Source organism: Lepidothrix coronata, unplaced genomic scaffold (genome assembly GCF_001604755.1).
Source record: "Lepidothrix coronata isolate B3197 unplaced genomic scaffold, Lepidothrix_coronata-1.0 Scaffold0, whole genome shotgun sequence".
NCBI lineage: Eukaryota > Metazoa > Chordata > Aves > Passeriformes > Pipridae > Lepidothrix > Lepidothrix coronata.
In genome coordinates this window covers 10706970-10732820 of record NW_016690180.1, presented here as the reverse complement: position 1 = coordinate 10732820, position 25851 = coordinate 10706970, and the positions used below count along the sequence as shown (strand labels likewise).

The 25851-nt window shown below is 37.7% G+C and overlaps 1 protein-coding gene across 1 annotated transcript in view; it reads right to left on the bottom strand.

Annotated features, from left to right (window-relative positions):
• Positions 1-25851, bottom strand: part of PDS5A (PDS5 cohesin associated factor A) — a 73095-nt gene that overhangs the window by 5119 nt on the left and 42125 nt on the right. The window contains exons 12-29 of the mRNA XM_017823450.1: positions 23083-23234; positions 19684-19797; positions 19179-19260; positions 18414-18462; positions 18159-18298; positions 16610-16725; positions 15841-15946; positions 14171-14331; positions 12552-12675; positions 11229-11387; positions 10914-10982; positions 10139-10275; positions 9304-9427; positions 8833-9037; positions 8199-8313; positions 4959-5091; positions 4222-4341; positions 3037-3099 (exon numbers count right to left, since the gene is read on the bottom strand). Coding sequence (XP_017678939.1) covers positions 3037-3099; positions 4222-4341; positions 4959-5091; positions 8199-8313; positions 8833-9037; positions 9304-9427; positions 10139-10275; positions 10914-10982; positions 11229-11387; positions 12552-12675; positions 14171-14331; positions 15841-15946; positions 16610-16725; positions 18159-18298; positions 18414-18462; positions 19179-19260; positions 19684-19797; positions 23083-23234 — 2169 coding nt within the window. The remainder of the gene's footprint in view (positions 1-3036; positions 3100-4221; positions 4342-4958; positions 5092-8198; positions 8314-8832; positions 9038-9303; positions 9428-10138; positions 10276-10913; positions 10983-11228; positions 11388-12551; positions 12676-14170; positions 14332-15840; positions 15947-16609; positions 16726-18158; positions 18299-18413; positions 18463-19178; positions 19261-19683; positions 19798-23082; positions 23235-25851) is intronic.

The window sequence follows — 25851 nt, the reverse complement described above, 5'->3', positions numbered from 1 at the left end:
CTGAATGGGGCTGGTCACCTCACAAGCAGAGGGTGACAAAGCAGAAACATTTAACACCATCCTTGCCTCTGTCTTCAACACTGATGATGGGCTCTGGTGGTCCCAGAGCCCTGTGTTAAAAGAGGGGAACGATAAACAACCCCGGTTTCCTCAGCTGCTCCTTGTAAGACTTGTGCTCTCCTCAGCTGCTCCTTGCTCTAGACCCTTCACTCATTTTGTTGTCCTCTTTTGGACATGCAGTAAACTGAGCAAATAAATTATTGCATTATAGGAGTAATATGTTTAAGTAAATGCTGCGCAGAATTAGCACTAGAATGGTGCAGCTACTGAACCTGCACCCAGTAACAAGTCACTTCTACAGAGATTGTTGCTTTTTTTTGTTAGCCAAATGTTTTCCAGTGTCTGTAATCTCTTTCTCCTGCCTGCTCCATCATAACTTCCACACATGGGAATGACTTTTTCTTGTGGGAATGTCTTAATTTATTAACTTGTGTCTCTAAGGAAATGTAAAATTACATGAAGAATGTGACGTGCCAGTTATGAAAACTTCCTTAACTCCTCTCCAGAGACAAAATAAAAAACTTACTGCTGCCTACTCAGCCTCATCACATCAGTCAATTCACCAGCCGTAGCAAGATCTAAACCACCACCACTGTATCAGAGAACCCCAAATAGATAGTGTTTACTTCTACAGCAGCTTTCTGCATATAACTATATAAATACAATATTTAAATATATCACAAATATGTAAATGTAATAGTTAGGTTAGAACTCAATCTGGCCACTGCCATGAAAGATAATAAAAAGTGTTTTTACAAATACATTAAGAACAAAAGGAGGGCCAAGGAAAACCTCCATGCTTTATTGGACATGGAAGGGAACACCATCACCAAGGATGAGGAAAAGGCTGAGGTACTTAATATCTTCTTTGTCTCTGCCTTTAACAGAAAGATCAGATATAGTCAGGCTACCCAGCCCCTGAGCTAGTAGACAGGGACGAGGAGCAGAATAGATCCCCTGCAACCCAGGAGGAACTAGTTAGTGACCTGGTGTGCCACTTAGATGCTCACGTCTATGGGGCTGGATGGGATTCACCTGAGAGTACTGAGGGAGCTGACAGAATTGCTTGCCAAGCCACTCTCCATCATTTATCATCAGTCCTGTTAACAGGGGAGGTCCCAGATGACTAGAGGTTAGCCAGTGTGACATCCATCTACAAGAAGGGTTGGAAGGAGGATCTGGGAGAACTGCAGGCCTGTCAGCCTGACCTTGGTGGCCAGGAAGGTTATGGGATGGATTATCCTGAGCATGATCACATGGTATGTACAGGACAACCAGGGTATCAGGCCCAGCCAGTGTGGGTTTAGGAAAGGCAGGTCCTGCTTGACCAACCTGATTTCCTTTTACGATCAGGTGACCTGCCTAGTGGATGAGGAAAAGGCTGGGGATGTTGTCTGCCTGGACTACAGTAAAGCCTTGGGTATTGTCTCCCAAAGCATTCTCCTGGAGAACCTGGCAGCTATGGCCTGGACAGGTGCACTCTTTACTGGCTGGATGACCAGGCCCAGGGAGCCTGGTGAATGGTGTGACATCCAGCAGTGGTTGGTCACTAGTGGGGTTCCCCAGGGCCCTCTTTGGGGCCAGTCCTATTTAATACCTCTACTGATGATCTGGACAAGGGGATCAAATATCCCTAGTCAGTTTGCAGAAGACACCAGGTTGGGTGGGAGTGTTGATCAGCTGGAGGGTAGGAAGGCACTGCAGAGGGATCTCGACAGGCTGGATCAATGGGCTGAGGCCAATGGCATGAAGTTCAACAAGGCCAGGTGCTGGGACAGGCAGGAGGAAGAGTGGCTGGAAAGTGGCCCAGTGTGAAAGGACCTGGAGGTGCTGGCTGACAGCTGCTGAACATGAGCCAGCAGTGTGCCCAGGTGGTCAAGAAGGCTCAGGGCATCCTGGCCTGTATCAGAAATAGTGTGGCCAGCAGGAAAAGGGAAGTGATTGTCCCTCTATACTTGGCGCTGGTGAGGCCCCACCTCAAGTGCCATGTGCAGTTGTGGGCCCCTCACTACAAGAAGGACACTGAGGTGCTGAGTGAGTCCAGAGAAGGGCAACAAAGCTAGTGAAGGACCTGGAGCACCAGTCCTATGAGGAGCAGCTGAGGGAGGTGGGGTTGTTTATCCTGGAGAAAAGAAGGCTCAAGGAAGACCTGATAGCTCTGTACAACTGCCTGAAAGGAGGCTGTAGCCAGGTGGGGGTCACTCTCTTCTCCCAGGCAACGACCGACAGGATGAGAGGAAATGGCCTGAAGCTGCACCAGGGGAGGTTCAGGCTGGACATCAGGAAGAATTTTTTCACTGAAAGAGTTGTCAAACATTGGAATGGACTGCCCAGGGAGATGGTGGAGTCACCATCACTGGAAGTATTCAAGAAATACTTAGTGCTATGGTTTAGTTGATATGGGCAGTGTTTGGTCAAAGGCTGGACTTGATCTTGGAGGTCTTTTTCAACCTTAACGATTCTATGATATTTCCTACTGTTGTATTGAACCTAATTCTGCATTACATTTTGGAAAGCCTCTCCCAGAGGTGCTATGCAAATATAGGATGTTAGATTCATAGAATATCTCCAGTTGGAAGGGACTCCTTGAAATAAAATAAGATGTTCAAAAGATTATAGACATTTGCAGATGAATTTAACAGCATTAATAGCTATATTAAAAATATTACGATTGAAAATTTAAGACCTCTAGTGCTGGTATCACAATTCTGTATAGGCATCATAACTTTAGGCCACACTTATGTCAATAATGGAAAAAATTGTAATCAAGAACCGGTGTCTCAGTGCACAGTTAAGAATCTTGGTGTTGTGTGCTCACCAGGTAGTATGCTCAAGGCATTAATTATGTCATCAAATAAAAAAATCAAAAATTACTGTACACAAATTCTTAATATAGTTTTTAAACTATGGCAGTCCAGAACACTTTAGAAATCACAAGTAATATTCAAAGACTTGTAACTTGACAAAATACAGTACCTTTCCTGTCAAAAGAAGAACCCTTGTCTCTTCTGAAATGTAATTCCTGTCATTGCAGAAATCCTGTATAAAAGGAAAAATCAGTTTGTATTTGATGTCTCAATTTTGCTGTTGTTTTTTTATATACACCCAACTGACTTATCAAATTACAAGCTACTGTCAAGTGTTAAAGATATTTCACACCATGCAACCTGCTGACAAACGAATCCATCTACTAAAGACAGGTCAAACTAGTACTTTGGAGGAGATTTGTAGTGAGCATTACTGAATGACAATATGTCATACCTGAAGTTAGGATTAACATTTTTCCTTCTTCAGTGAACATGAATCGTTTGACATGATGCAAAACTGTCCTATCTGTTCACTTGCATGTTTTTAACGGGAAGTCTGAAAACAGGTTCTGTTTTCTCCAAACAAGTTGAAAGTTTTTACCTTTGTCACCCTGAGTACAGTTTACACAGACCAACCCCTGAATCTTAATGAAGGCAGCTAGCAGAGACACCACTCACTGTTACATGGCACCTGCCATTTCATAATTAAACAGGCAACCAGATTCAGCTTAAACAGACTCTGGAAAGGCTGTTAAAAAATCTAAGGCACTGAAAAATGTCAGCAAGTATATTCTCCTGGACAACGAAAAAATCAGGTCTGATCCAGAGAATTACTTGGGTTCCACTTCTACTTTTCAGAAGTGTGCCTCTTGGAGAGCAGTAGTGCCATTGCTGACAGCAGAGTTGCACTTGCCAAGACTATTACTAGGCAATAAGAGGACTGACTTATACAGCAAGCAAAACGGCCAAACTGACAAGCTACCGACAGATAGAAACACACCACAGATAACATTAAAAAAAATTCCCTTTTTTGTCTGATTTGCATTCCAATTCAGATATACATTCAGAATATACATATATGCTCACATATTCAGATGCACTTGTAAAACACATTAATTAAATGATTCAGCAATATGTGCTAACATATCAGTATTTATTTCAATCAGTTCTCACCATTTCTGCCTCACGTTCTTAATAAACAGATAGCATAACATACAGCTGATGTTAAAAAATTAATTGTTGATGATAAAAGATGTATTTTCTCACTCAGTATGTTATGGAGATAATCAGCTCTCAATTATAAAAATCAATGTACTTCCCCTTATTACTTCAGAAATTAAACTAATGAATTTACCTTTTCAGGTTGTGTAAAAAATTTGGTTGGCAATACAGGGTCCTTCGGTGAATCTGCATTACACAAAGCACTTTTGCTGTTGATTACACATAGTGCTACATCACATACTGTGTAAAGTTTCTGAAGGGGAAAAAAAAAGAAAAGCATGCTTTAGGAATTACTATTTTTACAGTGTACAGAGAATACAGTTCTTTAAAAAGTTTAAACTATGTGTTTAAATAACCACCACTAATGACGTATTTTGTAATCACATCATTAACCACACAATTGGCTCCGAAAACACATAGAGAAGTCCTAATTTTTCTTATGACACTGTTTATAAAAACTAGTAATACTTTACATCCCTATGCTCTACAATTGAATCACCATAAGTGGTTTCTCATCTCTTCTAGAAACTAACCGGTTTAACAGCAGCTGTATAATACAGTATTTCCTCCCCCAACAGCAGAAGATATGTATGCAGGGACCTAGACAGTAGGAGTTAAAATAAGGCAGGTAGTAACAGAATATTTTTTTTAAATTGTTTATTATTACATGTTATGTACTGGATAAGGTCAGCAAGGTCCTGAAAAAATGAGATTGAAAACATACAGACAATGCTTCCAATTAACAGTCTCTCTAAAAGACCATAAAAATGTCTGAGCTAGTGCTCTCAGATTTCCTGCAAATCCTGCTCATCAACTGCTTGTGAAACCCTCAGCTCATCACCCAGCACTAATGTGAATTGCATTTCTTACTTCATTGGCCTTTGGCTCATCAGGAGACTGAGCATCTCGGGTAAGCTTGATGTTTTCTGACATCTTTTTCATGAAGGCATGGCTATTGTTTTCATTCTTTGTCATTAAAACTTCAAGCATGAACCACAGGCACCTAAAGTGTCATAAGTACACAAGGAATTACATTCCAGGTTTTATACTGCAGCTCCTACATACAGTGAAGTCTTAAAAAATTTTGTCAGCAGTACTAGCTTTTTCTTAAGAAACCACAATCAATTTGAAGATATAAACAGATAACATCATCCAAAGGTGTAAACAGCATCTAGACCTTTAACACACACGATCTTCATCATACTCCTTGGAGTAAACCTGCCACCAAATTAATATCCTTATTATTACATCTGTAAAAACTGCCCAACTAATCAACATTTTCTCTTCCATACATGAATAGAAACAAGAATTCTGGTGCTACCATCATCCAAATGAAATTCTATAATCACTACTTTAGGCACTGTGTCCCTATCAACCATGTACCATGATCACACTCAAAACAGGCTCCTACAAATCATACTATTGCTAGACAGCTGCCTGCCTCAGATGGTTTAATACTGCAATTCAAACCGAAGAGGAGTCCCAAAAACTGAGCAGGTCAGATTGTTGTTAATTTTCCATATGGGAGGTAAATTCTCCCAGACAAATATAATGAAATTAGCTTTCATCAGGTTTCTTTCTTTAAATCTGGTTTATTTATGGTGAGAATACATTATACTTTGACTAAAAGTTTATTTTAAAATATTTTCAATTATGATATAAAGCACAACTGGTCCATCCACACTATCATTTGCTATCAAGCTCCACAGCTGCATGTGGCTAAAAGGTCAACAGTCACAATATGTTAAAATAATTCTTAGTTGGGAAATACATATGGGTGGTTCCAAGAAATGCAGGCTTTGTCAGTAGCTAATTAAATTCTAAAGCTTTGGAAGAGAGATTATCTTGTAGAAATAGGCTAATAAAAAACTAGAAAAACAGGATGACTGACCATTAGAATTCCCTGTCCAAAAAAGCCCAAATCTTCTTAATTGATACAAACTGTAATGAAAGGGATGAAGGTACATTTCTCTCAAAAACTCAGAGGGCTGTGCTCCATCAAAACACTTAAAGAGTTATGTGGTGTTAAAAAAAAAAAAAGACATCTGTATTCTGATTTGCATCCAAGAGCTACAAAGATGACAGTAAATCAACCTGTTAGACAGATTTACACCCATCTATTCCCTATTCTCAAGAACTTGAACAGGATGAATACAGAACTGGTAACATAGCACATTTATCCCTGTTCTCTAAGTCCAATGTCACCTAAAAATTACTACTGAGAACAAACTATACTCTACCAGTTAACTCATGTCAACTCACTTGACTTTCTCACTAAGACAGCAAATGAAATAAATAATTATCAACTCTGAACAAGACCTGTCCAAAACAACACTAGGATTTTATGTAGAAAAAAATATGCACCTAGAGTAACAGTCACATAAAGTCAAGTCGTTCTTCGTATTCATTTCAGTAATTTTGGAATATGAATTAGGGAGAAAAACACATGGTCTCAAGATTTAAAAAAAAAACCAAACCCAAACACACCTCTGTAGGACAAGCTTTAAAAACTTCATAACAGTAAGTTGCACAGATTATGGCTAAGGAACTTGCTAAGCATGTATTTACTTTACATGACTGTATTTAGGCCATGTAAACCAAGATGAACTAGGGAGACAACTACAAAAGACATTGTCAAGTCTTTTCCAAGTTTGTAAGCATCTCCATTAACACTTTAAAAGTGAACACTAGGACTCTCAGAACTGTTGAAAGAAAACACTGTATCACATTAAATGGGAAACATTTTTCTCATATATCTCAGAAGACTCTTCAGAGAAGTATTCCTGCCAAAATTCCCATACAGAGTATTTCTTTGTTTGGAGCAGTCCTTTCTGGCTAGTTCAGCCAGTCTGTGACAAACTTAAGGGAGGAAATCTGACAACAAAGGAAAGCTATACAATGACTGTCCAAAAAAATTCTGCGCACTGAAAAAACACTTCTCAAAGAAAGTATTAACTCTGTGACTGTAAATCAGAACTTGTTCCCATGCATTTTGGATAAAGTACATGCTACAGGATGCTTTCAGATGTCACCAGGAACATGGAGTCCTGGAACAAAATGTAGACTTGTTGATCAGCTAAAAAGTCTTCACTGACTTCAGGTCTGACCAGGTGTGAATCAAGGAACTCAGAAATCCAAACAAACCAAGTCTTTCATTTAGAGAAAGAATCAGACTTGGACTGCCACAGCTGAAGGTGCAAAAAGAATTTAAGATGTGAAGTGGTCTATTTGTGCCAAAAATGAACTGCTTTTCGGATGATGTATACTGTAGTATGTGGTCATACATGCCTTTCTAATACAGCAACAACAGAGTTCAGTTCCACCAAAAATGAAAACAAGAAAAGACCAAAACTCAAAGCTGTGCAGGTGGAGAGATAAAACATGCTTTAACAATTTTTAAAAGTGTTAAAATGTAGCTATGTTTTAAAGTTCATTACAAGACATAAGGAACACAGAAGTTATAATTAAGATATGAAATATTATTTGAGGCATACAAGAAGGTCTGAAATGGGAACTAGCACAAAACAAGCTTCTGTGACAGGATTGTGTGCCATAATCTCTGCTGAATACATCAAGAAGCACTAAGCCTGCACTGCTGATGTATAGTACAAATGAAATGTCAGCAGCAAACTTAGAATGAGTCCTAGTAGGTTTGCATAGGAAGAGGGAAAAAAAATTTTCAGTGAGGCAGGACTCTCACCCAGCATCAGTGGCATTGTGTTTTTAAGTCTTGGAGAAGCTTTCTGTTCTGTAAGTTCCAAAATATTTGAACTGACATTACTTGACATCTTTTAAGTGTGTTGGGAAGTCCTACAGATATTCCTAGGCACAAAACCAAGACTCTAACATAATTGCTTACTTTAAAAAAGCCTAGACAACTCACTAATTTGGTATATTACAGTACAACCTACAGGTTAACATTTAGGCTTTCAGAATATATTGCTAAGCAGTTGTTAAAGCCTTCTTCCCTTGGTTAAAGTGTTCCACATTTCCAAGATTATCAGCAGTATCTTGCAAAACAGTAAAACAAATATTTCCTCTTTCTAATCAGTTTTTTCTAAGCAGAGAAAAATTCTCAGCATAACAGTTCTAGAATCACTTGACACTTACTCTTTGACATCACGAAGCTGATCAACATCCTGAGGTTTTGTGAAATCTGGATCATGTGCCAGTAAGTGAATCATATACGGTACCACGTATTCAGGCAGCAAGGACAGTAATTTTTCTACAGTAACAACAACAACAAAACAACAAAAAGTTGCCTCTGTATTACACACAAACACACGCATCATAAGAAAAACTTCTTCAAAGTAACACTTTTTCAAACACAGATTGTAAAATTTTGACTTGCATTTTCTTCCTACAAATTTTACTTTTAATGCATCATTAAAAATAAATTAACAAGTTTTGCCACTACGAAACTACTTGGTTTTGCTTCAGGAAGATGGTCATAAAGCCTAAAAATATCAGGAAACAAAATTTTATTTTTTGAGCAAAACAACTACAGTTATAACAGCACTATATTTTACATATATAATTCTCAGCAATGTAAAAAGAAGTATCTTATGGTTTATGCTAATACCAAACTAAGTAAATTCAGATTTAAATATGTCTAATATAAAGATGAGGAAACAAACTTATTCAGTGTTTCTTTACAAAAGCCAATTGCTTACGATTTAAAAATTACTCCTTCCAGTTCAGTATTTGACTATTGTATTCTTAACAATTTTACTGAAATACTAACCATTAGCCATAGGATTCTGCTTAATATACTCTCTTCGTATACTGATGTTTTTGAGCAAGCACTGCCTGGCATGTGCTCTTCTCTCCTTCACAGGGTCTTTGGCACACAAAGCAAAGATTGCCATATATTCCAAAGGGAGCAGTAATTTCACAAGTGCCTTATGCAATTTCTGGGCAAATATCTGCCTCACTTGGTAGCACTCATCCTACAAACACAAAACATAAAAGCACAACCATCAAAATCTTAGTCTTAATAAAATAAAAAAAAAAGGCATTCAAGGTAGAATTATTAGGAGGCATTTTAAAAATACCAACAGGTACAGCACAACAAATATTTGAAATTAAAACTTGAATAACTTGTGAAAGCTGCAGTGAGGAATAGAATATACTTAGTGTAGCAGCAACAAAAGCTCAGGTGTAAGGACTCTGAACTCAATTAATTAGTCACTTCAATTCAAATGTAGTTACTTACATTAATGACAAGTGCACAGAGCTGGAACTGTTCTGGGGTAATTATTTCATGGTAACAGGGTTCCTGTGCAAGTTTCATTATTGCACTACCAGCAGCTAATCGTAGTCGAGACATATCCGATTTACTATACGAACACAAGAGAGAAAAAACCAAACCACAACTCACCACAACTACCCTCAAATTACCTGCATGTCACAATTTCATCATTTTACAAGACCAATGAGCAAGCAAGGCTTTTCTCTGTCAGGTGAGGTCAGAGTTCTATAGCTTCAGATCAAGCTAAATTAACCCAACCAAACTTGTGAAAGTAAGGTGCTCTACTTTCCCACAAAAAAACCCCTGATTTCAGTACAACAGTGAAATGATAGCAGTTGAGTTTCTTGTTTTCCTATCACCATCTAAATGAAAGCAACAATTTTGCCACAGATTCTCTGCCCTTCCTTCACCCTCAAAATGAAGTTGAGGTGCAGTTACCTCATAGAATGAAGAAGCTCCACCCAAGATCACCAACTCCCAAGCATGTTAAATCTCATCACTCAATTGTTTTCAAAGATACTCCTGCAGGTCTTTTACTCTCTATAATGTGCTTTACTATCAAGATACCTACAGAGTTCTGAATTGCTTGTTAGTAAACTACAAGAAAGAAGGAGTATTAAGCATAATTTTATACTGCCATTCCACTCCTAATATTAAAACTCTAATCAGATCTATTTTCTATCATCCCGTCAGGCAAAACTGTGCTGACCTTAACACTCCAAAAGCACTCTAAAAGAACCAATATTCTTTGAAATTCTGCAACAAAATTTATGGAAGTCTGAAAGGAACAAAGTCTGACCTGATTCGCTTCTGTTCTGTCAAGTCTCCTTCACTGACGAGCATAGCTGATAATAACCGGAGTGTGGAATTTGCGGATTTCGACTGGTTGTTTTTCATACCCAACAACCAGCGTACCAAAAGTTTAATTGCTTGCACCTAACGAACACAAACATATGAACAATCAACTTACTTCCCAAAGTCGATGAGGCACTAAAACCTACTGCTGGCAAACTGAAATTTCCATATACTCCCATTTATTATAGCTGATACATTTTTAAAGGAACAGAATGAAGCAGTAAATATTTACAGAGTGAAGAAGGAAGAGGCAGTCTTTGTGACCTCAGGACATTTCAATTATGGTTCAGTGTCTTCACATAAGTGCATTTAGAGGATGCAGGATAATTGCTACATGATTAAAAATAAGAGCAACTAGATAAACATTTCTAGAAATGGCCATAATTAGAGTCACATTCATCAGGGTCTTGATTTATTTCAAATCTGTTTATAAGTCAGTAAAGTCAAATTACCTTTCTTGTATGGAAAACTAAAACTTTGAATCTCCTGATTTTATCACCAATCAGCATAGTTAATATCAGTAAGTGAAGACAACAAAATGCATAGTTTCTCTCCGTTCTATAACTGTGTGTACAATCCACAAAACCAATGCATACTAATGAGACTAATACAAAAGTACTCAAAGGGATTTATCCTAATATTCCCCACTGCACAACTTGAAAAAAAAGTAAATTTTTAATCACAGATATACACATTATTACTGACAGCAGAACACTCACCTTTGCTAGTACTTCTGGAGAGACTTCTTCATCTGGAGACCACAATTTTCCATTTTTCTCACCTGTTGACTATAGACATTCATGTAAGTTTACGAACTGGTTCAACTCATACAGAAAATGCAAAAGGAAAAACGGAAAAAAGTCACGGACTAGGCTTTCTTTCACAAAACTATCTTTTATAACACAATTATCACTGTATTAGCCACTTATAGAATTTTACTTTATTGACTCATTTAACAGAAAAGCTCTATTCCCCACAGAGTTAGTAACAGGCAAACAGCATAGTAAGCACTTACCAAAAAAAGAAAATCTTACCCTGTCATTCATTAGGAGATCTTTCACAATGAAATTTGCAACAACAGATTTCATTGGAGAAGCAAACTGGTCTGGAGCCAACATAGAAATATGACCCAAAGAGACCAAGGGAGTTATAAGTTGTTCTGGTACATCAGCATTCAAACTTCTACTAAGAGGCTGAGGAAGCAAAAAAAAACCCTTAAAAATCAACTTCAGATAAGTAAGCTAGCACGTCTAAAAATCATTTATTTTACTGCTGGAGCGTTGATGAGTTTCATTGTTTTTCCATAAGAATTAATAATGTTAGCAAATCAAAATGGAGAAAGAATACAATTTTCTAATCAACAGAATAACCAAAAATCTCACATGAGTTAAGGGCAAAACAAATGCTCTATTCTCTTCCTGTTTTAATCGTGAAACATATTCAGACCTGAGAGACATGGGAAAAAACTCTTGACTGAATTCTGTTCAGGAGCTGTGAAAACCTAAATTGGAACTGCCAATGGTAGAAAACAGCACCCAAAAGCTTGGAAATCACCAGGGACGTTTCTTTTAGCCATCAGTATTTCCCTTCCAGGTAACAGTCACCAGGACAATTCCATGCTGCTCTATCACCCCACACCACTGCATTGTACTCTGGTACAATGGGAGGGAACAAGCACTCTCACAGAAGTCTAAGTAGAGATCAAACTCTGAGAGCTTGATTCAAAGCTTTTCACACTTCTAAATTATACGTAGGCTCAAAAACAGCCAAGATTAAGAACCTAAGATATTTTACAAGTTTTAATAATGTTATTATTTAAGAGACTCCAGTGAGAAGTAATAATGTCTCTGCTCTGTATAAGACAACTTTTTGCTTAACAACTTGTCTAAGCAACCAGTAAGTGAGCAGTAAGCTGGTGTCTGAGCTTACAGTCAAGTTGTTCTGCACTAACCTCCTCAGTGAGGAAAGGCTGTATGTGCAAAGACCTTAAAGTGCAATAATTTAAAACAGCTGGAAAGCAGAGGATGTTATCTCTTATTTTAGTATCTGCTAAATGTGTCCCCACGGGATTTACTGTGGATCATTCCAACATATTTAGCTTATTCACCCCAAACTTATCCCATGTAGACAAAAAGGAATACCTTATCTATCAGATATCAGAATAGTACAAAATCGTGACTTTAAGACAAACATTAGTAACATGCTACCGTAAAATTAATGACTTATCTTGACTACCATACATTTGTAGGTTTCCTGACCTCATAAACTGTTAATACACAGTAGGAATTAATGTTAATTGATGTTAATTCTTAATCAGTTAAGAATAGAAGCAAATCTTAAAACCAAAAAAGACATACCTCAAAGATCTGTGCAAGCTGCACTTCTTTATTTGAAAATATGGCATGTATACAGTGAACAGCTTGTTTTGCCTGATGGGGAGTGCCCCTTTTTGCTTTCTGATGCAAAATCGGAATTAGTGTTCTGTAAACATTAAACAGAATACTTCAAAATGCAATTTGCAATCTACAAAAAAATAACTATCTTCACATATACAAATCTATCCTCACTGTCTTAAAAATCAAGCATTCTTTTGAAGTCTGTTCAGGAAAGATCACAACCATAAAGTAAAAAGCAGGACAGAATTGTATTTAGTAATACTTGTTGAACATCTGACTGTGCACACACAAGTAGAAAACAGCCCACAGGAAAAAAAAAAGATCACACATGAAAGAGAATAATGATCAAAATAAAGTCATTTAGGAAGCCAAATATAAGGTGGGTAGAACCCGACTGGTTCAGCTAGGGTAAATTCCTGGACTTGTTTTCCAAACCTGGAAGTGACAGGGCTGAAGAAAATCTATGAAAGCTAGGAATAATCATTAAACAGCAGTGTTTACAAGGCCTTTACTATTGTAATAATAATAATGGCCAGTCTTCGCAAGCGAAGATTTGGGAAAGGTCATTAACCCTTCGAGCCTGCGCAGTGGATTTTTTAGGTGAGACCCAGCGTGCGCTGAACTGAGCCCACCCTTTAATCCTGAGGTTCATCTGCCGGGGCCGAGTGAAGCTCGGACGGTGGCAACGAGGTCCTCAGAACGTAGGTTTGTTTAGAGTGACCTTCTCTTAGATGGATTGCCTCACAGGGCTGACAAGCTCCATCTGCCCAGGGGGCTGGGAATCGAACCCGGGTCGCAGCGGTGAGAGTGCAGCACCCTAACCACTAGACCACCAGGGGCCCCTTTACTATTGTAACTTTGGTCTTTAATTGCAATGTATACCCAAGTAAACAACTGCTTTATTAGGAGCTTTGGAATTTGAATCCCCTGAAATCTATCTGCTGATCAGAGGCCACTGAAGCAAGGAGCAGGGCAGAAGCCACTTCAGAGCCCAGGTCCAGGTTGGTCAGGTGTTCAGTTTCACAGCCCAGACAGTGCTGGCAGGCAGGCCTGGCCCCTGCGAGGGCATCAGCTGAGACACTAACTGGTGACGTTTGCCACGCAATTCACCCAGCAACTGACACGAGAGAACAAAATTGCCCAGAAAGAGTCTGACACAGAACAACTAAGAAAAAAAATTTCCTAGCTTTCTTGAAAAGCTCTGTAGCAATACAGCATTCAGTACATGGATTATTTAGTACCCAGTATTCACTGACACGTTCTACATAATCTAAATCAGCAACAAGAGGCAAAAGAGCAGCTTGCAGGGTTCAAAGAACCGAAACTCAAGCATCTTCCTCTAAACCCACACAAGATCCAAATCCAGACAAAAGATCACCAGAAATGTACTAACAGTATCCTCAAGTAGGAGAACATCTCTTCTCAAATCTGCTAAGATTCCATAAATTGGATTAAGTAAGAACCAAAATAGTAAAGAATTGAGTAAAACCTAGAGTTAAAATAAGTTTCAATGCCTAATCTACAGTTTTCATGCTGTAAATAAATGCACATTAAAAAGCAGAATGCAAAGGAATACTCACGATCTTATCTGTGGCAAGTCTGTTTCTATTTTATGACCCGTGTTTCTGAAAATCTGTATGGCTGCCTCAGCTACCTTATCATCTTCCATCCTGAGGCACTGTAGCAGAGACTCATAGGTCTCTGCAGAGTGGAACGAGGTAGGATGTGTAAAGGACAGAACCTGTAGATACACAATAAAACAAAGGTATATTTATTCATGGTAAATGAAACATCAGAAAAACAAAATTATGGCTGTTTATGAGCATTACCATCAACATACATAGCTGTTACATGCTCATATGAAATTACTACACTCAACAGTTGCATTTTGGAGAAGGTTATATATAAATTTTCAAATAAATTCATATATGTTTTGTTCTTCAGGTCCTCCCCTCCTCCAAATATTTTATAGGACACTACATTATTTGAATATATAAACATACTTCTTAAAATGAATACTTATTCAACATATTTGTTTGTATTTCAATCTACTTAAGAATGCTTCTTTTCACTTAGTTTCACTGAACTGAAATTTTGATTTCTCCAGAATCTATAATCCCTGAGCAGAAAAAAAACCTAGAAGGTTAAGATGTCTAGAAAACATAGATAAAACAAAACACAGGCTACTGTCCTTTTAATCTAAAGCTAATGAAATATAACACAATCTGTTAAACAGGAGAAACACCAAGCAAGAAACTAAACATACAGAAAGTCAAGGCAGGATAAGAGATAACAGAAGGTTATCCCAAAGCAGAACCATATTAAGTATAACATAAGATAACATAAGGTAGGGAGAACATAAGGAAGATAACAGAAGGTAACACAAGGTAGAGAGAACAATGAAAAGTTGCATGTATATTGTGAATTCTTTGGATATATCTTAGCTTGGTTTCTTTGATCAGAGTTGCCCACTTGAGTGATTATTAGCGTGCGAAATAACGTTCTCCACAACACAGCAAAAAAAAAAAAAATCTTCAACTTTGGCAGATTTCTTTTCTGAGCTACATTAGCAGACAGACATTACTTCTTTGCATACCTCTGTATTACTATTCCTACCAAGGTTGCCATTACCAAATTTGGTGTGATACAACTCCATAAAACTCCACCTTGTTCATTCACACTTCTGAAATATCACACTTTAATTATGTAACCCTGCCCTCCATTCCTTCCTATATTTTATACTCCCCTTCGTAGCATATTCAAAATAGTCTCATTAGTGACCATCCAAATCCATCACAGATGTTTGCCAGACATCCTTCCTTCTCCCCCTGCCACTTCACAGCACCACTGAGAACACAAATTCCCTTTTTTCTCCACATGACTTGGCTCTTGAGCTAATTGCTTGCTTTCCCTTCCAGTACCATACAGGCCCCAAAGAAGATGTCTCTCCCAGTTTATCCTGTTTCTTTTCCTCTCACTTTACCTCTGCTCCACCTTCTATATGACTTCCCTAAGCAGAAAACAATTTCTGCTTTAACATGCACATTTCAACTCTCAAAACGTACTTCTTCCAACAAACCATCTCTTTAATTATTCTTTTTACAAGAGAGAATTAATAACAAAACAGTTTCATACATTAAAAAAGTAAATATCTAAGTAATAACTATTAAAGGCATGCTAACATTAGCTTGTTAGTCATACCACCTTTGTCCCTTCCATTACAAACTACAGCTGCATTAACGTAGCTTACCTTGAGAAGTTCAAGTCCTGCACGGATAGCAGTATCAGGACTTACACCCTCCTCTTCATCATCAGCTGTCCCCTCTATGGATTTATTCATTAGTTTTACTAGTGCACTGAAATAACAGATACAAAAAGAAAACAAACTTATAAGTATGACAATGTTGAAGGTTGGAGATACAAGCAAGATTACTTGGTTTTGACAATAAATAAAGGGAAGGCAATAGAACTTTGGGGCTGATGTTGATGTTGCTGTTTGATTTTTGTTATTTTCATTTAAGTTATTCCATTATTCCTTTTCCTTCTGATTTCACTTTCTGCAAATATAATTCTTCAGGGAAAAACAACAACAAAAATCCAACAAAAAAATCCTCACCATGCTGGCGGTATTAGATCAACACATAGTTGCAGTAGTTTCAGAATGTAATTAGGTTGTCAGTGAACTCTCAAAAGAAATCAAAACATTCTCTTACACAATCCTACGAAAGCTAATTAATTCAGATGCTACATGGAAGACTGTGTTGCAGTTTATTACGTGAACATTCATCGTGAACTCCTATACTTTTAAAATAATTTGCAGACAGCACCAAAAACAGTTGCATCCCCTAAGTTGCTGGAAATTAATACTCTACATAATCTTTTACAAAAAGTACATATTTAGTGCTAGGACAGACCAATCTAAATCCCAAGGAATTCTTTTTTGTTTTGTTTTTTTTCTGTCATTTCCATCATGTCTATGATCATTCATGAGTCAATCATTCATGGTCTTTCAAACTTACCTAATGGCTTCTGAGTCAATATGTACAGGGGCAATTCTTTCCAAAAGAAATTTGACCATTTCCAGAAAAGGATTTGTTGGCTGCTTAGGATTTGCAAGTTTCCGGGCTATCTCTCTCTATAAGAATGTTAGATACAAACAAGAATTACACTCATTTCACTTCTTAGGCATGTTGAAGAAGCTATATATAGTCACTTCTTTTTGCCACAGAGATTGTCTATATAATCAGTGAAACATATTTTAAGGGGGGCTGTTGTTATCTCCAAATCTTTCTTCTATCATATTAATATTGAAAGCAGACATCTTTTACCAAACTATTTAAATTGGTTTCAAGTTAAGAGTTCTTCAGGGGTTCATACGGAAATGCAGGTCAGATCCAAAACAGAATCAAGGAAGAGCTAAGTGCACTACACAAGATGTAAATAACTAGGTTGTCAAGTGTAATCCAGAACTGTGGGTAACCCTGCAGTACATATATGAGACTTCATAATAATGAAAAAAATTGCACTAAAAGCTACATGACTGCAGATGTGCAGAAGCACTACACTACCCTGCCTACAACAGATCTCAAATGGTATGTACTTGCCTATGAATGTTCTGGATCCAAAAATCTGTTTTCCCTTCTGAATGTACAAATTTCAAGTGCATTAAGTTCAGCTGCAGACTCAGCTTTTGTTTAGAACAAAAGTCTAAAAAAATCTCTCAAAGAAATGACTTCTTGACCTTCCTTTTCTTAAAGGGTTGGATGCTGCAGACCTACAAACTCTTTTGCTGTTACGTTCTGTTATGCTCTGTTAACTTCAGGGAGGAGGAAGAAGCCTTTCTCTTGAAATTGCAATGCTGCATTTGCAAAGTACAAAATTCACTAGTCTAGAAGGAAACACACTCTCTACATCAAGTGTTTAGGACGTAATTCTGAAGGTCAACCTGCTCCCTTCCCCACACAATTTCCAAGCCATTAGACAAAACCCAATAAGCCTATGCTTGTTTACAGATGATCTTTGTGGTTTCTGTCAATGAAATTGCTTACTTTACTTTGGGATCATACAAAAAAAAATTAATCTGCGATTCTTGGCAGATTCTGGAAAAGTCCAATTTAATATTAAGATGGGTATTTTCATCAAGAAGTTAAATAAGATGACAAAGATTTATCTCAAAACAGTGTTCTAGGATGAAAAACAATAATATGTGAAGGGTGTAATATTTGACTTGTTGGTACTCAGAAGTTGCATCAGTGTGAGAAGACAGGAACCCTACCACAAAAGAGACACTTGAAATAAAATATTTTAATGAAATAAATTAATCTTTTAGACTTTATGCTTGCTGCTCACAATCCCAGGAAGGATTAAAGCTAACATTTTCTTAGGAAGCAAGATGATGATCATAAACTATCTTTTCCATAATCACTCCCTGTTAACTATAAAGGCATTTTATAAAAATTGGAACTATAAGAAAACCATGTCTAGGTAGCAAAAGAGACCATTACTTCCAAATAACTGTTTTAAGCACAGATACTTAAGGCATAAAAGTTTGCTTTTCCATTTCCTTACCACACAGACATCTGCCTGTTTGCAAGAACATGTAGGGCTTATTAACAGTTCAAGCTGGGACCGAAGTTTCTCATCATCACCCAAAACCTGATTGAATTTCTTCACAAAATCTTGTGCTTTTCCAGGATCTGGAAGGTTTTCTGTATGATTAAAAACAATTTAAGATAAATTTTCCACTTTAGCATGCCAAGATTCACATAAATACAGTTTCCAGTAATGCTGTAGTAACAGTTTATAGAAGTTATTAACACTTACTTGCTATGGTCATCAGCTTTCCAAACATGGCAGCACTGTTTGCTTCTGACTGAGGACAACAGCAAAAATAAACAAACAAATCAGCAATATCTCCTTTATAAAATACATCTTTAAGCCGATCTGTTAGTTGTTCTGCAGCATTACTGAATCTTATGGTTTATGCTTTTGTTTTAAGAATAGACACTAGAATAGTGCAACACTATCGTTAGCAGGAAAATCATCTTGCAATATCAAAGAACTGCAAAAATTCACTAATTCACAGAACAGATAAAAGAAAGAGACCCCAAGACCGCCAAAGAAACAATTCCCCCAAGCCCACTCACACACCAAAATCCCAAAGCAATGCCCTTTTATTTAAAGTTTCTACTAGTCCGAAGATATGCTTGTAAGTAAAATTCCAGTAGAAATACTTAAAAACTTGTGTTTTCTAGCCAACAAGGAATCATTGCTTTGTGTTACAACATATTCCATTCTCAATATACACTAGAACATGAGAAAGAAAAAAGGTCTGTCAAAAGCGAATAAGCTTTTAAAAACTTCTTCCAGAATTACCGAGCAATACTATAAAAGAATGATCAACGTAAGGTCATATCCATTTAAGAATTACTACAAGCAACTTTACCTAATGAAAACAGAACATTGTCTACATATGGAAAGCAGCAGAATAATGAAGTCACACTGAACAAATAATAGAATATTAAAACTCCCCAGTAAATTAGTCTAATGGGCCCACTGGATAAAGTGTAAGTATTTTCAGAACCGTACAGTGGGCTGCTTATGCAAGTCTAGCAGTTCTCGTACATGACTCCTTAGCATGTTCTGGCACTTCCACATCTCATTCAGTGCTCTGCAAAAATGCAAAACCAGAAAAGTAAAGCTTACCAATGTATTCTGATTATTCATTTATCCTACAAATGCAACACCTGCTAGCTACAGTGAAAACCTAACAGCTATTAAAAATAACTTTGCAAAACAAGGTTGAACTCATTTTTTCTTTTTACAGAACATCATCTCTCTTATACTTTTTTTGGAACAATTTCATAGACCCAGGATGGCCATAGTATCTCTTACAACCACCCAAATAAAAAACAGGCCACTATCAACCAGAATTCAGTTACAGATATCTTCATCATGGTCCCCAATATAGAGCAAATCTAGAAGTCATTTTATTTAAATATTTTTATTTAAATCCTGATAATACAAGTAAGATGACACAGATGTTAGAAAAGCCTGAGAAAGCAAGTATTTGCTGAATACAAACTATACTCACTTGACAGCATTTGGATCCAAGCTAGCATACAAATAGTACAAGCACTTCATTCGCTCTTCCGTTTCCAAATTGTGTGGAACAAGATACTGAGCAAAGATTTTCTCTACCAGTAATCTGCAGGTAAAGAAGAAAAAAATTGTACATATCCAGAAGCAGTGATACCTTTCAGACAAGCTGAAAAGGCAAGAAATAGTGGAAGTCATTGAAACCAGATTTTTTCAACAAAGAAAGAAGACAAAAAGGTAGTGGCCTTTATCTCAACTATAAAGATCCCTTCCACTGCTGACAGAAAGATTAGCAAGAACTGCTTCTTAAGAGCTTTTCCATGTTCTTTCACTTTCACCTTTAAGAGGGAGTAATTGCTTTATCTGTCACCATCCAGCCTATCCTTTTTCTTGAGGATCTGAGAATCTCCCTTTGTTCACTCTCATATATAAGGCAGAAATACAGACAGTAAAAAGCTCAAATAAAGGAGAGAGAATACAGGAATGTAACTCAAAGGGGAGGAAAAGTAAAAATCTGAAGTATCTTCAAGGGAACAGTTAAGATAGAACTGTAGTACTTGAGAAACTACTTGTTATTCTAATACACGAGGTAAAAATCAGCATTAAAACAGTGGAGATGAAGGAACACTAAAACATATACAACTAAAGGAGCAAAAGGAAAACTAAGTGAGAACAAACCAAACCAGCAAAACCATTCTCCAATTATCTTTTTAAAAAAATACATATTTAAAGTTTTACATAAAATATCAACCTTGAACAACAAAATAAAGACCCGTCAAATGAAAGAAAATTCAGTCATTAATTTAATTCATAGCAATGAGAGCTGTGCACAACGTTCAGCTATACAATTTGCTGTTTATGGACAAAAATTGTGTGTGTTTGAATTTTAAAACTTTTTCCATTATGTACTAGTACAGTAGTACATTAGTACTAGTAAGTACTCTGGAAGTGCCTTGAACAAAGACCATAAGAAGGCAGCACAGATCAAACACACCTCATTTCTGTTCAAAGAAAATTCCAAAACACATGATGGCAAGGCAGAGGAATAAAGGATGATCATGAATATGGATACCATTATCTCAAGACACCTCATTAGTATTACAGAAAACTTGGCTTTCCCTCTTTAAATGTACATTTTACTACTGATGACTCCAAGAACTAAATTGTTTGGGGAACAAGATCTTCAGATCTCAGGGGATTCCACCTGCTTAACACTAGGATACTGGAGGCATCAGAATTCTTCCCAATTTATGAACATGGCTCTAGCCCATGTCTCTGTAGAAACACGTTCCAGAAAAGCTGTCAGTACAAATGGAGAGACTGTATCATCCTGTCCCTGGTTCCTGTTGGTTAGGGTCAAGATTTACAAATCAGGAATAACTCCAAGACACACTTTTCCCCTGTGAGGAAAGTCGCTGGCAAGCACATCAAGAGTGGGTAACAGGGCACTGTTTCAGATGAGGTTATTTTACTCCATTCCCTATGCATTGATTGTAAAACAAAGCAGCTCAGAGCACAGGTGATAAACACCTCCATGGTTAGAAGTTCTCACTCTTGAGTAGACATGTATGTCAATATTCAAGCAACAACAAAAACATTATCAAGTGACTGAGTTAGCAATGTGGAAAAAATTTGTTCTATTCCACTTCATGTCTGAACTCTGTGTGATACTAAGCTACTGTCTTTTGAAAGACCTAGTGTTATCCCATGCACCCAGTGGAACATACTCCAAGGCTCAGAGAGCTGTTACTGCTACTTTTTATCCTCTTACCTCATTATGGACGGAAAATAGGTCAGAGTTGGATAATTTTGACCTGTGTTCTTATGTGTTTAAAGAGTTGGATAGACTGTCTTACAATATCACAGCATTTCTACAGCTCTTTTAGGTGCTAAAACTTTACAATTCTGACAATATTAACACTAAAATGCATTTGTTTCTCCACTGAGACAGAGAAACCAATCCAATGACGTGACAGAGCTAGAACTTAAATGTCAGCCTTAAAAAACAGTAAAATTTGAATTAAAAATTCAGGGTACTAAACTGAACTATAGGAACATTGAAAATCAAGCCACCAATCTCTCAGTGTGGATACTCAGAAAAAAACCAGCCTACAATCCATGCCTACTCATGAAAAGACTAGTTTCAATAGCTTAATCAGACTTTCAGAAGAAATCATGTCAGAGAAAGTAACTCAGCTTTGGTGAGACACTGTTTCCTTTAAATTCCTTGCCTTATTTCCATCAGTGTTCCACATTTTCTGCAAACAGGAATACTGAAAACATCTGCCCTATTCACTATACAATTCAATTCATTCTCTTCTTGCTCTCAAACCTGTGTAGTGACAGTGAGACACTAGAAAAAAGACAAACCTCTCACTGCAAATTAAAGTGTATTTTTATGCACATACACATGCTAAATTAGCTTTGTATAAACTATGTGAAGATTTCCTAATTTTTCATTATTTGATACTTCTATCTCAGAAGACTATCACTGTAATTTCTGTATGTGCAATCTAATAATCTTTAAAAAAAAAAAAGTGGCAACTAATCAAAGATATAATTCCGGCCCAGTTATGATCAGCCAGAAGAACAAAGCAAGAGCCTTCACCACTGCAGTGGTTAAAAATTCACTATCATAACTGGCTACTGACAGAGGCTATTAGCCCATTCAGACTAGTCACCAAGATAACAAGACATACTGAGGTAGCAGACTGTATAAGCAAGGTCCTAAGAAACTCTATAAGGAATTTTCCAGACTGCCACATTAAAAATCTAGGTTGAAATTCTACCTCGATGTGATCTCACTGTGTGGCTCTCCTCATGACACACAATTAATAGTGAGAGTTGAAAACTATCTTCCAAAACCTTGGGCAAAATACCTTTTCCAACACCAAAATGGTACTTCAGAAGTTAAAGGGACTGATGACAAAACAAGGAAGACAAGCTAAGAGTGGAAGCACCCCGATATTTCTTCAGCTTTTGTTCTATCTAAAGGTCCATTTTCTACACAGCATACCATACCAAAAGGAGAGGTCTGTGCATGTACTCTGGTGTGTACATGCAAGATACTCACAGATCATGGATTTTAACATGCTGGCCTCTGGAAAGCAGTAAGGCGAACAAGAACTGGGCAGAGTAAACACCAAATTTGACAATTTTTTTCTATGCAGTAGTTAGTTAATAAAAATCTACTACGTCACAGATCTAGTTCCATCAGTAAATAAAATGAATCCATGAACAGATAATGCAAGTACATCTGTTAATGATCATTAATTAAACACATCATACATAAACCCACACATACAGAACATAACAGCTTTTATAGGATAAGCACATTTTTAGAATATTTCTTATCACTATACACTTAAAAGTAGGAAGGTTTAGGTTGACTCACTTGTCATCAATGCTATTTTGATAATATATGTGCAAAAGTTTATCCTTTATCCAGCTCACTTTCTCTGCAGCATCTTTTCCAGCCTCGGCATGAAGACAGTACTTCTTGTATAGCTGGGCAAGACCCATCATAGCTTCTTTTCTTACTCGCCACTTAAGGGGGAAGAAATCAAAAGGAGGAGGGGAAGTGATTTTGGTAAATAAATATCAAACATACACAAAATACAGTAAAGATATAGAAGCGTGAAAGACAGAACAGTCACTTTCTGGTCTCCTATATTTGGCCACTTCAAAAGCTGAAAAGGGCAGATTAGAGCCCCTAAATGAGACATCGCAAAGCCTCCATAATGGGTTTGTTCCCTGTACTATGCAGATTCAGTATTGTCAGTACAGAGGAATCCACTACTCCTCTGTGCTGAGCAAAGAAAATCTGGGGGCTTGGCAGCATAAAACAGTTAAGTACAGCTTAACGTTTATGCCTGAATAAGTGTCTTCCTGAGCCAGGATTTGGAAGGTTTATCTATTCAGACAGGCACCAATCAGAGGTGGCAGACTTCTTTCTCCCCATTGCTTCACACTGTCTTATAGCACCTTTGTCTAGACATGGGTGATCTAGAACTTAGGCCTATCTAAACCTGATACGGTTTGAACTCTTAGGCCACTTCCCAGGACAGTGGGAGAGGCCCATTTTGCTGAAGTCTCAAAGCAATTGCTCTAAAATTCCAGGAATTCAGGGGAAGGGGGGGAAAAAAAAAAGAGTACAACGGCCACAGGAGGACTTTGTGAATTCTCATCCTTGTTTTGGTGGTCACTACTTTATCCCCTCAAATAAATAGGAAATATCCCATTACTAAACAATTTAACAGACAAGACCCCTAAGCTCTCTGATGCTGACTTGTGGAAGGAATCATACCAAAACGGACTGAGGATTAATTTAGACAGAATAGTGTCTCACACTGAATGATTTACAAAGAAAGCCTCAGAAGAAACTTGTTTTCCCACACCATTTAAAAGAAATGCATGAAATTAATTCAAACCAAAAGAGACCATTTCTTCCAGAACACACTAGGTACCACTTCTGGCCTTGAACTCCAAGGACTAAAAATGCTCAGATCATTTCACCCTATGAAGCATAAACGTAGATACTATTACTCATAATATGCGTAACTTCCTCAATCTTATTAAAATAAGGGCCTGTCTCAGTAACACTGAGATACTTGTACATTTAATTTCTTCACAGTTTTACCGAGCGACTTCCTTTTCACGAAGGGCAATGAAGAAAATATGGCTTGTGTCACCATAAGAGCCTTAGACACCACTAACTGTTGGAGTAAGCTGTGTCAAGAAGATGGAAAAAATAAACTTGTATTTTCACAGAACCATACAATATGCTGAGTTGGAAGGGACCCACAACGATCATCAAGTCCAGCTCTTAGACCTGCACAGGATCATCCCCAAGAGTCACACCATGTGCCTGAGAGTATTGCCCAAACACTTCTTGAACTCTGTCAACCTTGGTGCTATGACCACCTTCCTGAGGAGCCTGTTCCAGTGCCCAATCACTCTCTGGGGGAAGAACCTTTTTCTAATATCCAACCTAAACCTCCCCTGACACAACTTCAGGCCATTCCCCCAGGTCCTGTCACTGGTCACCACAGAAAAGAGATCAGCGTCTGTCCCTCCTCTTCCCCTCACAAGGGAGTTGTGACTGCAATGAGGTCTCCCCTCAGTCTCCTCTTCTCCAGGCTGAACAGACCAAGTGACTTCAGATGCTCCTCATACGGCTTCTGCTCAAGGCTCTTCGCCATCTTCATTGCCCTCCTTTGGACACTCCCTAATAGCTGAATACTTTTCTTATATTGTGGTGCCCAAAACTGCACACAATATTCAAGGTGAGGCTGCCACAGGGCAGAGCAGAGCAGAACAATCACCTCCCTCGACCGGCTGGTGACGCTTTGCCTGATGCCCCCCCAGACACAGCTGGCATATTTAAATGTTGAAACAAGTTACAGGTCAAGACAGTACCAACTTTACCAGTATACAGTCTAATACTTAGTTTTCACAAAACCTCCCAATTTTAGCTATAAACAGATGTTGTTGTTTAACTTCTCTGCAGGAATCTGTTCACACCCATTGTGATCTAAAGCGTATTTAAAAAAAATAAAGGTCTGAAGGAGGAACTTTTTCAGAAAAGTATTAATATTTTTCTGCATTCAGATGTACCCTTCCAGTGCAATTGATGGCTTCATCAAATACCCTGTATGACACAGGAAGAATGGCAAAACTATTGTCAGAAGACAACAAAAAAGGATTGTAAGAAATGATTCTAGCAAATTTAAGCCTAAAACGAAAGCAGAGTACTTAACAAGGGGTTAATAAGGAAAGGTCAATATTTACAAAGACATGCTATATTGTTAAGGTCTATTTCAAATGCTAAGTATTTTCTGTAGTCATTTCTAGTTAGTGCTCAATTTTAATCTCTCCTCAGGTTATATTTTCATTAAAGCTCTCTCCAGAGAAACATCATGTACAGATGAAGTTATTCTTCACTGAGGACTGCCTAAAAAAGCACCTAACCTTGAAATGCAACGTATCATCAAACCTATGACCGGTGTGAAACGACTTTGCCAAACATATTAGGAACATTAAGTACCACTACACCGGATTTAAAGCTCTGTGAACTGAAAAGCCCTAGCTCTGTGGAAATTAGTACTATAGCTGCACAACTGACAGCCTCTTACTGATGGCAACCTGGTATAGGAGAACAAAG